Source organism: Hyperoodon ampullatus, assembly GCF_949752795.1.
Source record: "Hyperoodon ampullatus genome assembly, chromosome: 12".
Lineage (NCBI taxonomy): Eukaryota > Metazoa > Chordata > Mammalia > Artiodactyla > Ziphiidae > Hyperoodon > Hyperoodon ampullatus.
Genome location: NC_136925.1, coordinates 39,192,667 through 39,208,826, shown reverse-complemented (window position 1 = coordinate 39,208,826; position 16,160 = coordinate 39,192,667). Strand labels below are relative to the sequence as shown.

The following is a 16,160-nucleotide window of genomic DNA, read 5'->3' as shown; positions in this document are numbered from 1 at the left end:
GACTCTCAACCACTGTGTCACCAGGGAAGCCCCTAAACATGGCTTTAACTTACTAATCCACTACATCTTTGACAGTAATGTTAGATAAAAAATGGTCCAGAGGACAAAGTGCTTAATTAATGATGAGAAAATGATTCCTTCAAGTCCCATAATAAAGAGTTCTCCCTGTGGTAATGATTTGCCCAGAGTTTTATTCATGCAAAAGTGACGGCTACTTCTTGCTTCTGTCCCCTTCATTCCAGTATTGTTCAGTCTGCATTTCTGTGAGTCGGGAAATTGTGCGCTGAAATGCAAAGATTTCCTCTTCTCCAGTAAACATAGCGAGTCCTTCTGCTGAGTCCTGGTTACCAAAAAACAAAACAAAACAACAACCTAGCACCAATTAAAACCCCCACAACTAAAAATTTAAAGAACTAAGTACAGGCTTTAAAAAATACTTCTTGGGTTTATATTACAAAATATTCTATAATTTTTTTTCATATACAATTTCTTAAACTAGACTAGAGAATCAGCTAATTTAAACCAATAATCAATAAACAGAACAAATTACCAGGGAGAAAACATTAGATGAATAATTAAAGCTGAAACAACACCCCAAAATCCAAATAAGAAAATTTTTGCTCAGATGAAAGTTCTCTACAAAATCTAATGGAAGGACATTCCAGACAGAAAAGGAATTTTTTCTCAAAAAGTGCACACCAGAAATAAGTAACAGAAAAACCAAGAAGTTCTGGTATGTCAGGACGAGGCTGAGACCCTCTCCTGAAGCTCCACAGACAGGGCCATATTCCTGAGGGGAGGCCTGAAGATGAACCTGAAGAGCCTTTTCCAAACTGGGTAACTGAGAGGTCTCCTGTGGGCCTGGAGATCGTGCCTGGGAGCTTACTTCGGGAAGGCCAGAGCTGCTTTTGGTCTTGAGCTGCTGGGACACTTGATCCTCCCATGTAGCGGCTGAGCTGGGGAACCCCCTGTGAGGCCAGTAAACATCCTGGGACTGGTGATTCCAACACCAGCCTGTGGCCAGAAGTGAACGTTGAATTTTTGTCTCTTTCCTTAGGGGTTTGCTATTACACTCTTTCAGAGAAAAGTTCTGGACTCCTAAGTCCAAGTTACTGACCTATTGTAAAACTGCATCACCCTACAGTCAGGTGCCCTGATTTCTTCATGATTATTAGCCCCAAGTGCTTAGCTTACTTTGCCCTGTATCTGAACCTGATCAGAAGAAAAATTTTAAAGCCAATGATTTAAAGCACTTTAGGAACTGAGATCATGTAGCCCCTTAAGTGTATTCTTCCAAATTGTTGAAGACTTTATTTGGATGTATCACTCTTAGAGAAATGGGATCATAAGCAGCTATTTATTTCTACATGTAGATTTAAATAATCATATTTTGAAAGTTTACTTTTTGAAGAATAATTGGCCTCATTTTCCCAGACTCCTGAGAATGCATAATTTCTACTCAGGTCAATAAGGAACTGTCTCCTCATTCCAAATAGCCTTTCACCACTGGGGTTGAAAGAATGGGGCTGGCCTCATTCTGGGGGTGAATGTTTATAGTTTTAAATTTTTGACTAATATTTCAATTGCCTACAGTTGAGAAATATACCCTGTAACATTCACACGGAAGAAGGAAATGCAAAGTCACTTCTGCTTGGCTTGGGGTGAAGCACCAGACCCCAAGCTCCAGGAGAACTAGGCCAGCATAGGCTGGTTCCCAACACAGTGTCTCCAGAGCCTAGCACCCACAGGTGTTCCACAAATGTCTACAGAATGGGGGTTAGGAGATGAAGCATGGATTTCTTTTAAAGCAAGGGCCTTGCCAGGCACTTCATAGTCCTGGGATAGCCAGTTCACATGGTTGGATACTGTATCATGCACTCTACAAATCCAGCAGACATGAAGAAGGATATCCAGAAAAGGCAGCATGGTGTAGCAGAATGCAGAATGAGCCCAGAACCAAAGACGGTGCCTGGATCCAGCTCTGGCCTGCCATTAGTCAGTGGTGTAACCTCAGGCCCATAAGTCCACCTCCCTGGACTTTGTTTCTATCATATGCAAAAATGATCACGAAGATTCCTTCCACTTTAAAGCTGTAATTCCCTACATTTAGTGATGCTGAGGATATGCCTGCTATACTGGCTTTAGAAGAGAGCAGCAAATCAGTGGTTAAATACATACTGCATTCCTTCTTCAAAATGTAGCCATGCATCAAACCAAAAACAATTAAGCTGTTTTATAATAAAAAGAGATTATGTTAATATCGCCTACCTGGCTCAGCCCCAAATCATCCATCAGTATTCTGCTTTGCTCCAACTCACTGTCATGATGTTCATACAAAAATAAGCTTGATATGGGAGTTGATGCAGAGCAAATTATGCGCACCTGAAACAGAGGAAAACGAGTAAATGGTGTTACTCCTTACCTTTCACAAGTTGAAGGTAAAAACAAATTTCTCATAAAAATCTGTTTGTCATAACAGGGAGCTTGGATTTTTGCTTTTAAAATGTTCATATTTGTTCTAACAGTTTGAGTCTCTTTAAAGTGATATATATTTTTAAATGGTTCTAAACATATGCAGCAAAACTGGTACTTGGTGAAAATACACTCTTATGAGTTTATAGAATGCATATTTACAATAGAACAATGCCTTGAACTCCTCTCTTTCAATCTAAGTAACAGTCTTAACTTTATTTCGACTTCTACACATTTTCTCCAAGTCCTATCTTTATTTTGGAAAAAAAAATATTTTAAAGCTTCAATCTATGACTTTTTTCCTATTTCATTAATCTGCTTTTCTAATTAGAGATTTTAGCTAATTATCCTGAAGTTATCCTAAATTATCCTAAAGCTACTAAAAATTTCATTAATCTCCATGCTTAAAACGTCTACAAAAAAGCATCAGCAAAATGTGGTTGTCAAAGTTTCAAAACTGGCAGGACCCATTTACACTGTATCTTCTTCGTGAATAAAAATCTTGCATAAATAAGTGAATACAGCATTTCTTTTTAAAAAAATAATTATATGGAAGTCTTTTTTAAAATTTATTTTTGTTTATTTTTGGCTGTGTTAGGTCTTCCTTGCTGCACGCGGGCTTTCTCTAGTTGCGGCGAGTGGGGGCTACTCTTCGTTGAGGTGCGTGGACTTCTCATTGTGGTGGCTTCTCATTATGGCACATGGGCTTAGTTGCTCTGCGGCATGTGGGCTCTTCCCAGACCAGGGCTCGAAGCCGTGTCCCCTGCATTGGCAGGCGGATTCTTAACCACTGCACCACCAGGGAAGCCTCAGCATTTCTTTAAGGTGGATTTCAATATTTGGAAACTTTTTTCCTATTTCTGGAATAGCTCTGAAATGTAAATAGACAAACCACATAACCCATATTCAGATAGCCTAGGATCACAGATGTTTCCAAATGTACTTTTGAAACAAAATACTTTTTAAAAAAGCCTTTTGACCATGTCCATATTTTTTCTTATAGTTTGAGTCTCTTTAAAGTGATATATATATATTTTTTTTTAATTAAAAAATTTTTTTTGCGGTACGTGGGCCTCTCACTGTTGTGGCCTCTCCTGTTGCGGAGCACAGGCTCCGGACGCGCAGGCTCAGCGGCCATGGCTCACGGGCCCAGCCGCTCCGCGGCATGTGGGATCTTCCCGGACCGGGGCACGAACCCGTGTCCCCTGCATCGGCAGGCTGACTCTCAACCACTGCGCCACCAGGGAAGCCCTAAAGTGATATTTTTAATCTGCATAGTACTTTACAAATATTTCCACACAGCTTATATCACCCTCTGAAGTAGGGAACAAAGGTTTTATTGGGCAACTGGGGCCTGTAGAGGTCTCAACTTGTGATACCAGCCCAGATCTTCCAGTTCTAAGTTCAGTAGTTTTTCCATTACAACTGAGGTTGACATTTTTACCTGACTGTTTGGAGCCCATCTCTGTGTGCATCAAAGATGCTCCCCATATGCACCATTACCACTTCGCTGCATAGGTGAGACTGCTAAGTTCAGTGCATTGCTACTCTACTTATACCCTGAGTTTCCAGATGCACTGCTACTCTCCTTATACTCTGAGTTTCCAGAACCTACATTTATTTCAGCATCCTGCCAGACAGCCTTCAAAAAGACTAAGCTTGACATTAATATTTCTTGATTACATAGTGTTTGAGTGTACATGTGATCATATATCAGAAACAGCTTTTTTATCTTTATAAATTTTATTTCCACTAGTTTATATACAAAACATACTCTTCTTGATGTTTAAGGAGACCTGAATTTGTTTTCAGGATTCACAGCCATCCTTTTAAAATCATTATTTAAGTAAATATGCTGATACTTCAAAATAATGTATTGATGTTTGGGACTAGTATTTCTATATCCAAATAGCCTTCTACCTCCTCTTATAAATTATTTAAATCACAAATGACACTTTTTCATTACTCAGATGGGAATGCCCTTATTTCACAGATACATCTAGAATACATTCTAGAACAATGTCTGTTTAATGCTCCCAATTTCTGAAATAAGATAATTTCAACTATGCTTTAAAAAAGAGTATAAACTCCAAATGCATGATTTAGTTAAAGCAAATGTTAGGAGAATAGTTCTGATATTTCATCATATTGCCAGATAAATCTTTTTGTCTAACGAAGAAGTGAAACAGTTGGGGGAGGTAGGATCAGGGGGTGGGACTAAGGGGTGGGGACCATAAGCTTTCTTTAAGGTATTCCTAGCCAAAAGATAAAAAAAGATATAAGAGTTTGTCAATCCTCCAGTCTAAGAACCACCTACCAATGCCCTTCTCCCACTTTCTTCTTGAAGCACTGCCCTCTAAAAACAGAGTGCCACCTCCAGGCGATTTATTCTGGACTCCACGCGATTATTTCAGAGCAGAGTCTCTGGATGAGTGACCCAGAAGGAGACAAGTGACAGGACTTGACCCCTAAGCTCTGGTGTCCTCAGCGTCCTGCCTCTGCTGACTCCCTGCTCGCACACCCCCTGGAAGCATGCAGCAGATTTGGATCATGCTCACTAAGGCAGGCTGCCCTCGGCGTGGCACCAGAGCCACGCTGGCTGCCCTTCGTGCTCAGGCCCATCACAGGGTCTCTGCTGCAAACTCGCCACCCTGGTGAGGGCTTTTCACTCTGCACTTTGAGCTTGGCCATCACATCTCAGAGTTTGTAAGCAGCACTTGAGGAGCTGGTGAACAAGCAGGCTCCAGGCCCCACCCTTGGTCCTCATTTGCTGGTGGGGATGGGGTGGGCTCTGGAATCCGGATCTTAAGTAGCTCAGATGATTCTGGTGCAGCTGGTCCTCAGCAGGACTTTCCATGCGCACCCCCACGTCCCACACAAAGATCAGTTTACTCTTCCCCTGTACTCTCACAGCACCAACTACCCTCTCTTTCCAAGAGAACATCCAGTGAGGACTCTACACTCAGCTCTGTGCACGTTTCAGTAGTGTTTTTTCAACACTAGACTATCAGCTCCATGAAGGCAGGCACCATGTCTGGCTTTGCTTGTCACTGAATTAGCACTGTGCTTGGCATGATAAATGTTGTTGAATGAATGAATAAAGGAAACATTAAAAATCTCACCCTCTCCCTCCCAGCAGATTCTGGTACTTTCTCCTCCCCTCAAAGTCCCTTCAATTTTAGAATCACTGCTCTATCTCTTTCTGTGCAAGGAATAAGGAGGAAAAACTGTATCTAACAGTTAAACAATATTTTACTCTAATTTGAAGTGGTACTTATACTTTACTGTAAATATATATTTATAGGTATATACTATTAATCGTGGCTCACCTTCATTGAAAGCTTACTGTACGCCACATGATGTTCTAAGTACTTTACATGCTCATGTATCTCACAACAATCTTATGAGGTAAATACCATTATTGCCTTCTTTTGCTAAAGAAGGCAATTCAAGTTCAAGAGGTTAAGCTGGTCTTCAAGGTATTCAGCCTGGTCCCAGGGCCCACTCCTTAACCACTAGGCAATACTGCCTCTGATGGAGGGACAAAGGCTCTGCAATTCATGCTAAAACACCTGGATTTTTTTTTTTTTTTTAGAGAGATGACAGGTACTGGGATTTCTGGGTCAGAGGGAGAGAAAACTCTAATACTGAGGAGGGCACTTTAGTCATTCATTCATTCATTTTGCTCATTCATTATTTTATCAGTCCAATAATTTATTCATGCAACAAGTATTTATTGAGCACTCAATCTAGGTAAGGTATTGTGCTGTGCATCCTCATAGACAGAACATATGATATGTCTGGGTGAATGAAGGATTTGGTAATATAGCAGACTGTCTTATGATGGGATTTTTAATATAGTACTATTACTATTACTGCTACTACCAATAGTACTTATACAGCATTCAGCTTGTGCCAAGTGGTGTTTTAAATGGTTTACCTGTATTAGTTTATTTTGTCCTCACAACAGTTCTCTGAAGTAAATACTATTATTATCTCCAATTTGCAGATGAAGAAACAGGTACAGAGAAGTGAAGTAAGTGGTAGACCAGGATTCCAGTCCAGATAATTTCGCTCCACAGTCCAAAATGTTTAGTTTTGAGAAAATGTACCACATCCTTACCTTGAAATCATAAAAGTTATCAATGAGAGTTATGAATCTCCGAGCTTGGGTCCTCTTTGCCAGGGTAAATTGTGGAATGTTTCGCAAAAATACTGTATCAAAATTCTTTGACAGTTCCAAGTAGTCACTGGCTCCAAGTGGCTATAATTAAAATGAAATAAAGAATAGAAAATTGAAATAAGCCAATTCTGGTTGAAGACATCTCTTTTTCTTGTCATGGTGTGATCTAGGTGGTAGCTTTGGGGTAACTTGACCAAACGGGGCAGTGTTTTCAGAGTAGGCTGAGGACAGAGTTCACTATACTGTAACAGTGCTGTAAACAAGTAAGAGAGAAGGCAAGACCTTGATGGGAAGTGAAAGAATAACTCTGGCCGCCTCCTCTGGTATCTTGTAGGCCCCCATCCTAAACCCCGTCTTTACTCTTTTTATTTATACGACATGACTTTAAACACATCCTAACAAACCCTTCCTACGACTCAACTGCCAACTGTCACTACTGGTAAATAGAGCTGTCTTATCATGGCAGCTGAATATTTTGTCACCATTTTGAAATAAAGACTATGCTCCAGCATGAAAAGCATCAGAAAATATTTTTTTGTTTAATTTGAGGTACAGTTACTCAAGTACAATGTAGTAAACACTGCTAACCTCTGTAAGGAATACCAGAGGGTTTTCATGACCAGAAGTAGACCAAGACCTCAAGCATAACGTGGTGCAGCTGCTACCTCTACACACGAGGAGGATGCAGCACTCAGGGTCCACAAAACCATTCACAAAGGTGCCACCTACAGATGTAAAGTGCTTGCTCCTGAAACAGGAAGTTAACTCACCACAGTTATGAAAACGACTTGCGAACACTCTTTGGGGTTAGGAACACTCCCAGGAGAGTCACTTCTCATTTTAAGTTGTGTGTGGATGACTGTGCCCTGTGAGCAGGAACCATGAGCAGGGCCAGGAGAGTGTTTCTGGCCCTGCAAGAATGTGGAGGAGACTAGCAGGCCAGGAGCTGCTCTCAGGTGCCTCTGGAAGCTCTCGGATCCCAACAACAGATCCCTGGGACACAGATGGCTAAGCCTCCTCAATTTCTGGCAGAATTCTTTAACACTCCTCCCTGTTCAAAAATGTCTCCCTCACTAGGGTGGTAATTTGCATTAAAACTCCTGCTTTCAGAAATGTAGACAGGGCTATGTTCCTGGGAGAATCAGGGAGTTGCAAGGAAGGGGAGGGTCATTCTCACCTTAGAGTCCATCCACTTAAGGCCACCACTATCCTTATGACCAGCTAAAATCAGTTATATTCAGAAAACTTCTAGTGGAGGTGTGGGGAGGTTAGAGTGAATCGGAGAGTGAAGCTCTGGGGAGGTGGTTCCCTCAAGAACAGCAGTTCTAAGAAGGATGCAGTAACTACCAGCCTAGGGCGAAGGGGCACAACACCAGAGAGAGAGCACAAAGAATGACATGATGCCTTTGAAATCTGCTTAGAGAGGCCCCTTCCCCCCATCTCCTCTCACCAACCAAATAACAAGTGGGGCCAGAAAAGAGATAACGTTGCCTTTTCCATCTCCCTTCCCTGGCTGGACAGCCTCTACCTCCAGACCCAGTGCCTGACCTTAGCTGAGACTCCCTGCTCACCTCAGCCATAGGGGCTCAAATGTGCGTGTGGTTTATTTTGGTCTAACCTTGACTCTGTTATGAAGAAACACTGCTGCCAAGGTTGATGTGGACCAGGAGGGTGTGTTAACAGAGCAGCTCGGAACAAGGGCTCTAGACAGCCTGGGTTTGAATCCTCAGTCTGTAACTTATGAATGGTGTGTCTTCGGCAAGTAACCTAATCTTTCTGTTCCTTAGTTTTCCCATCTGTAAAATGAGAATTGTTTCCTATCTCACAGCGTTGTGAGGATTAAACAAAATAATGCATGCAAAGCATTTTACACAGTGCCTGGAACATACATTACCACTCAACCCACTTTAGCTGCTTTTTATTTTTATTATTTTGAGCTCAAATGATTAGGCTCAGTACAAGTGAGTTGAAGGTGTGAAGAAGTGTCATTCTCAATAGGACCAGGTAGCATTGCTCTACCCCCGACTACATCCTAAACCCTAAAAATCAGCCTTTATGCATTTGCCTGTCCGCAGAGTCACAGCAGGGACCAGATGAGACTGTGGAATCCTATGTAATGAAAACAATTCCCGAAAGGGGGAGGGGGAAGGTAATATACAGTGTCTTCCTTTAAAAAGGAGAACTCATACAATAAGACACTCATGCTCTGAGGGTGACCCACACTACTTTTCTGAGATCAGTTAGAATTTAGTGTCTCATCTTTTGTAAATCAGAAATTATATGTAAAAAAAAAAGTAAAACCTCACCTTAGGTATGTAGTTATGTATAATTAAGCTCACTATTTATGCATGGATATGATTTCTATCAGTATAACTACATGCCCAAGGAAAATCATTATCAGAAGTGCACTGAAGTGCCTAGGGCAGCTGAAAATCAGAATTCTGCTCACTCAGCTATTTTTACAAATTATATACCTTTGTCAGTAGGCTCTGCATTTGCCATTATACTGGCAAATATCCCTTTCCTTCATATCCCTCATACAATTCATTCATGTAAAGAAAACTAAGCTTAATATAGTTATCTATCTCCTTTAAGAACAATAGTCATTGGGGGAAGTTGTTTAATGGGTGCAGAATTTCAGTTTGGGATGATGAGAAAGTTCTAGAGATGGAGAGTTGTGATGGTTGCACAGCATGTGAGTATAATTAATGCCATTGACATGTACACTTTAAAAATGATTAAAGTGGTAAGTTTTATGTTATATATTATTTTACCACAATAAAAAAATAGTCATTAAATAAAGGAGAGCTTATTAATTGCCAAAGAAATCCCAATTTAGGCTAAGAAGAGAGTAATATCACCTTTTTCTTTAAAAATATGAAAAGAATGAAATGTATTAATCAAAGAAGGAAGTCTTTTCCCCAAAGAAATCAGTTCCAAAAAGATTAATTTAAAACATAAGGTTTTAAAAAATATATATTTAAAGAGTCTGTTTTCTTATCCTGGCTTCGATGTTGAAGTGTCTAAGAAGTGACACTCAACAAACTTCCCCAGGATTGAATCTGGGGAGAGATGGGGGTTTCTTATTAGTTAGAAACACTATTTTTCATTAATTAAATAAGTTAAATAGTTGTGAGAGAAAATACCATAAGGACTTTGGAATTATGGTCTGTCACATCTAGTATGTGACCTTGAGCAAGTCTTTCTGAACTTCCATTTCCTCATCTGTAAAAGAGGGATCATAACCTGTCTCATAGGTTTGTCCCAAGGATTTGATGAATTGATTGCATGTAAAATCTTACAACGGTGGTGGTTACACAGTATGTGATCAATAAATGTTAGTTCTTAACTTACAGAGTTCATGTGAGAAGTAACTAAAATGATTTATGCATGGTATGCTGTTTGGCATACAACACTTAATAAATAATAGCTATTCTTTTATTAACTATTAAATAACCTTTTCCTCAGCTCACAAAGCCAGGCAAGTGAACAGTTCAACAGTCCAGTCTGACTCTGCCTTTGCACTCAGGAGGTAAGAGCCACTCCCTCTGGTCCTTCCTGTCTGTGGTCCACCAAAATATCTGCCCTCCTGGCACCTCAGCCCTCCATGAAGTCATATGTAGATGACAAAAATAGCATATGTCTCAGGCCCTCTCCTTCCCACACGTCTTGTGGTAATAACACGAGCACCTGTGTGTGGTAAAGCCCCAGGCCCACATAATGAACAGCCCCTAACCCAGTACATGTCACACAGGAAGTGCTTAATATTTATTGAATGCATTAGTGAGTGTATGAATAAAACACAACATAGCCTGGGGAGTAGGCCTACTCCTTCTTTTATACCCATTTGTCACCAAATTAATTGAAACACCTACCAAAAAATCCCACTTTTTCTTAGTTGGCCCAAATTCCTCACTCCCCAGGTAAGCCTTTGTTGTATATCCTAGAAAACACATGTAGGAACATTCTAGAAAAGATATAGATCATAATGTTAACAATGGTTATCTTTGGATAGTGGAATGAAAGATTAATTTTGTTTCTTTGTTATACTTTTTGGACTTTTTTCCCCCAGTGAACTTGTGTTACTTTTGAATAGCAAAAACAATAATGCTTTTTTTTGGAGATCATTTTTATAGTGGGCATCTTATCATTTATGCCTCACCTGTGTGAGATCATAGTATTGGTTTTGTCATGGACATTTCTCTTTTTATCCCTAAGCTTTCTTAATCTATAGAAGTAGGATTTTTTTCAGGGACATTTAAAAAAAGAAATCATAAGCTGAATGCGTGTGTTCTCCTTTAAAGTTTGACAAAGGAAAACGGATTTGATATTTGGGATGAAATCTGACTTTGGTTGTATAGTTACATTCAGCTAATGATTCTTCACACCAGGGAGACAAGAGGGAGGGAGGGGATGGGATGAATGGCTTCACACCAGGGAGACAAGGGGGAGGGAGGGGATGGGATGAATGGCTTCACACCAGGAGACAAGGGGGAGGGAGGGGATGGGATGAATGGCAGCATTCCCCAATAGTTCATGTTCAGCCCTCATGGCCGAGCACCAGAGTCCCCAGATCAAAGGGCTAGTAATGTCAAAAGGCAAGTCTTTGCCTTTAACAGTTGTTGTTTTGTGTGTATCAGTAAAGAGTTCACCCTGTACATTACAAAGAGGTGAGACACATATGGACCTCAGAAATGGTCCTGAGATTAGACAGTGGATGATGTTAATTGTGCATCTTTTCTTTAAAGCAATGAATTGGAATCTAGATTCGTCTTTGCAGACCAACTTTCTATAATAAAAAATAACTTGCATATATTTATTGCTACCCTTTGAAGAAAATGAGTGGTGAAAAATAATTTAAAATAAAGATAGACATTTCTATGCTTAACACAATTAAACCTGATGCTTACCACAATTAAAATAATTAAAATTCACTGCAAAATTTGTTTTCTCCAGGAAATTATGCTATATACACAATGAGATCTGTACATGAATTGGAAATTAAAAATTGCTTATATAAAATTAAAAATCAATAGTATACAATATTTACAGCTTGTTAGCCCAGGTTGATATGCTCCCATTGATATTGTATCTTAATCTGAGCAATTTTTCTCCACGTGAGCTTGATGACCAGCACATTGTGTTTCTTTTTCCATGACTGTCAGACAATATCCAGTCCATCTGCATGTGTTTATTACCTCTGCTGTTTTCTCTCTCTCTCTCTTCCCCTTCTGCTACTCTAAATGAACCTAAGTTAAACTTCATCATCTCCATTTCTTTTATCCTTTCTTTTATATTTTCTTTTTTTCACTTCTTCATGATTCATTTTGGATAATTTCCTCTGACCCATATTCTACTCCACCATTTTTCTCCCTAGCTGTGTTTTATCTGCTCTTAAACTCATACATTGAGTTCTTAACTTTGGTTATACACTTTACAGTTCTGGAAATTCTACTGGTTCTTTTTCAAAGTTGATATCTCTCTTTTTATATTTTCTAGATTCCTACACTTAAATTTCCAAGCCTATCTTTCTTTTTAAATCTCTTTGAATATGTAAGCTTAGTTGTTTAAAATATGAACTCATAATTCCAATATCTGGTGTTTTAATTTTATTGTCTTGTCTCCTCATATGTTTGGTTAACTTTGTGTACTGTATTTTTTCTTTGGAAAAAAAACACTTGCAGAAAGAATTTCAAGTTCAAGGCTTGAAAGTATTCTGAGCTACTTGGCTCACACAAAGTTTGACTGAAGTCTACAGAGAGCTGGTTTACTTCGGGCTCACTCTTATTCCTAGAGTGCAGTCCTTTAGGGCTCCAACCAAAGTGGAGAGCAGTTTACTAGGTCCCCCACCTTTGGTTGGCCCTAGTCTCTGCTTTTTGTCTCACTACCCAACTAGGCTACCAAAAGCAAGTTCAGTTCAGCTCAACTTGTTTTTTAAAAGAAGACTGCTAGTGCTCCCCAATATCTATGTTTTCTTCATTTTCCTGGGCACACAGCTAGATTACATTTAGGTGTGGCCATGTGATCAAATTCAGGCCAGTGGAATGCAACAGAAGGTGATATGCATCACTTCTAGATCTGGCCCATAAGTACCGCCCACACAGACTGCTCACTTCCTTTATTCATCTCCTGGTTGAAAAGAGAGGGCTCTGAGGACTTAAAGGAGGGTGGAGGCACAACAGGGATGAAGCCTGGATCCATGAGGGACCACATGGAGCAGTTTCCTGGCCAACCTGCACTGGATGGTGATATGAGCAAGAAACACATGTTTATTTGTTAAGCCTCTGAGATTTGGGGGTTGTCTGTTTCCAAAGTTAGCCTATCCTAATACTTAATTTATCCAACTTCTTTCATTGTCCTAACTACAAGGTTGGTACAAATTACTGACAAAGAGTCCACAATTGGAAGTGGATGGCTTCCTAACACTTCCTGTATGAACAAGGATTCTTATTCACATAAGATGGTAACTATCAAAAGTTTCTCTTCAAATTTTCTTCAGATTATCATTAAAATTTTTTAAATCAGGAACTGCATTTAGCCATTTCCAACATCAAATGTGATTCTTAAAAAGCTATATTCATAGAGATAACTTTTCTCATTACAAATTTGAAAAGATTTTATGTGACAGTTTTGTTCAAATTCAGTGTTTGACATACTTAAAACATCTTTATAAATTCAGTTTTCTTCTCATGATTATATAATATACAGAAATATAATAAATGTTTTCACCAAACAACATATAGATGCTGCCAAATCATATTATATAGCCCAGTGTGCCATGGTATCACCAATGGTATCATTTTTGATGTGTGACATCTTGATCACTATGACCAAGAAGCTGATACTAATGCTTCCACAGGACCACTCACCCCCTCACTTTCAGTAGCATTCAGTATTTAAAGGTGTCTGGGGCATTCAAATGCATTAACTAAAAAATTCTCGGGCTTCCCTGGTGACGCAGTGGTTGAGAGTCCGTCTGTCGATGCAGGGGACACAGGTTCGTGCCCCGGTCTGGGAAGATCCCACATGCCGCGGAGCGGCTGGGCCCGTGAGCCATGGCCGCTGAGCCTGTGTGTCTGGAGCCTGTGCTCCGCAACGGGAGAGGCCACAACAGTGAGAGGCCCGCGTACAGGGAAAAAAAAAAATTCTCTGTAAGATTATGATAATTTAAAATTCATTTAAAATATTTTTGGAGAAATGAAGAATGTCTACGTGGGGTAGTCTGATTACAATTATGGCTCCAATTATTCTTGCCTCCTTGTCCACACCCTTTGGACTGTGACTTTCCAGCTGTAGCATGAAGACATGGAGTCTATCTGCACAACTCTTCAATCTGGGCTGGACTTGTAATTAATCACAGCCAATAGAATGGGGCAAAAGTGACAAATTTCCAGTTGTGAGCTTAGGTCTCAAGAGGCTTGGCCTGCTTCTGCTCACTCTGTTGTAGCACCTAGGCTGGCCTGCTAGAAGAGGAAGGGACAGAAGGAGAGCCAATTGTCTAAGCTGAGAAAGTATCTCAGGCCAGCCTACAGCCAGCCAGCCCCCCAAACAGATGAGAGAGCCCAACCAAGATCAGCAAGGCTGAGTGCTGATGCACAAGTGAGCCCAGAACAGATCAAAACAATTTCCCAGCTGACTTCCCAACTTCCTAGCTGACTAGAGAGCGATAATAAATGCTTATGTTTTTAAGCCACTGAATTTGGGGTGATTTGCTGAAATACTATACTTGCTATAGAGAGATATACTAAGAAAAGCCCATGTTTTAGAAGTCATTAGCAAGTCCAGCACATGTAGAAAAAATATGACCTAGCTTTTATAGCAAAAGATTGGTTTTACACTAAAAATAGAACTACCATATGACCGAGCAATCGCACTACTGGGCATATACCCTAAGAAAACCATAATTCAAAAAGAGTCATGTACCACAATGTTCATTGCAGCACTATTTACAATAGCCAGGACATGGAAGCAACCTAAGTGTCCATCGACAGATAAATGGATAAAGAAGATGTGGCACATATATACAATGGAAAAGTACTCAGCCATAAAAAGAAACAAAACTGAGTTATTTGTAGTGAGGTGGATGGACCTAGAGTCTGTCATTCAGAGTGAAGTAAGTCAGAAAGAGAAAAACAAATACCATATGCTAACACATATATATGGAATCTAAAAAAAAATAAAAAATGGTTCTGACGAACCTAGGGGCAGGACAGGAATAAAGATGCAGACGTAGAGAATGGACTTGAGGACATGAAGAGGGAGAAGGGTTAGCTGGAACGAAGTGAGAGAGTGGCATGGACATATATACACTACCAAATGTAAAATAGATAGCTAGTGGGAAGCAGCCACATAGCACAAGGAGATCAGCTTGGTGCTTTGTGACCACCTAGAGGGGTGGGATAGGGAGGATGGGAGGGAGACGCAAGAGGGAGGGGATATGAGGACATATGTAAACATATAGGTGATTCACTTTGTTATACAGCGGAAACTAACACAACATTGTAAAGCAATTATACTCCAATAAAGATGTTAAAAAAAAGATTGGTTTTACATAATTAATAAATACATGTAAGCACATATAGTATCATTTATTTTATGTTTATTTACTTTTGTAATCAATTTTGGAATTTTTATGTTGCAGTATAAAACTTATTTCCAAAAATAAAACATGATTTACTGTATATAAGAACTAGAAGAAAAAAAGCCAGAAAATTATGTGGCATCCTTATTTAGAGTACAAGATGACATGGACCCAACTCAATGAAAACAGAAAGCCATAGAGAGAAAGCAAGTTGATACGAAACAGGAATTGGGGGAGACAAGGACTGACTGCAATAAAATTAAAATTGTAAGAGCATTCCAATAGAAAAATAATGAATTTGAACAGACAATTCATGGAACAAAAATTATAAAAATTAAAAGGGGCTAATAAGCAAACAAAAAATATAGTCAAGCTCAGTAGTAACCAAAGTAAGACAAAATAAGAATGATGTATCATTTTTCATATTGCAATTCTGTAAAGAAAAATAAATTACACTACTCAATGCTGGAAAGCATATAATGAGACATCCATTGCTGCTGGACAAGTAAATCAGTTCAGCTGTTTCAGAAAAAAAAACTGTTGGGTTGTATTAAGAGCCCTAAAAGAAGTCATAAACTTGACCCAGTCATTCTGCTTCTAGAAATCAATCTATAGGAAATAATCAGAAATTCAACCAAAGGCTATACACAAGGATTATTTATGACTATGAGAACCCAAAAGCAACTTTAAAGCATAACAAACAGAGGAATGGCTCAATAGGGCACATTAATATAATGCAATAATATGTTGCCAACAAATAATGGTGTTTATGAAAAATATTTTATGATATGGAAACATGCTTATGGTAAAAAGTTAAGTGAAAAAAGGATAATGAAAATTTGTAATTGTATTCAAAACATATATGTAGGACAAAGGCTAAGTAAATATGTAAAAAATACTAACAATTGCTGTCTCTAAGTGGTC

The 16,160-nt window shown here is 39.4% G+C and overlaps 1 protein-coding gene across 2 annotated transcripts in view; it reads right to left on the bottom strand.

Moving 5' to 3' along the window:
* Nucleotides 1-211: 211 nt before the first annotated feature.
* Nucleotides 212-16,160, bottom strand: part of AFG1L (AFG1 like ATPase) — a gene marked incomplete at both ends in the record, with an annotated part of 204,751 nt that continues 188,802 nt past the window's right edge. Inside the window, 3 exons of one of the 2 annotated variants that reach the window (XM_079716465.1) lie at nt 212-340; nt 2,269-2,382; nt 6,596-6,736. In XM_079716465.1, the coding sequence (XP_079572591.1) occupies nt 212-340; nt 2,269-2,382; nt 6,596-6,736 (384 nt within the window). The remainder of the gene's footprint in view (nt 341-2,268; nt 2,383-6,595; nt 6,737-16,160) is intronic. The other variant, XM_079716466.1, reaches the window with a different exon arrangement.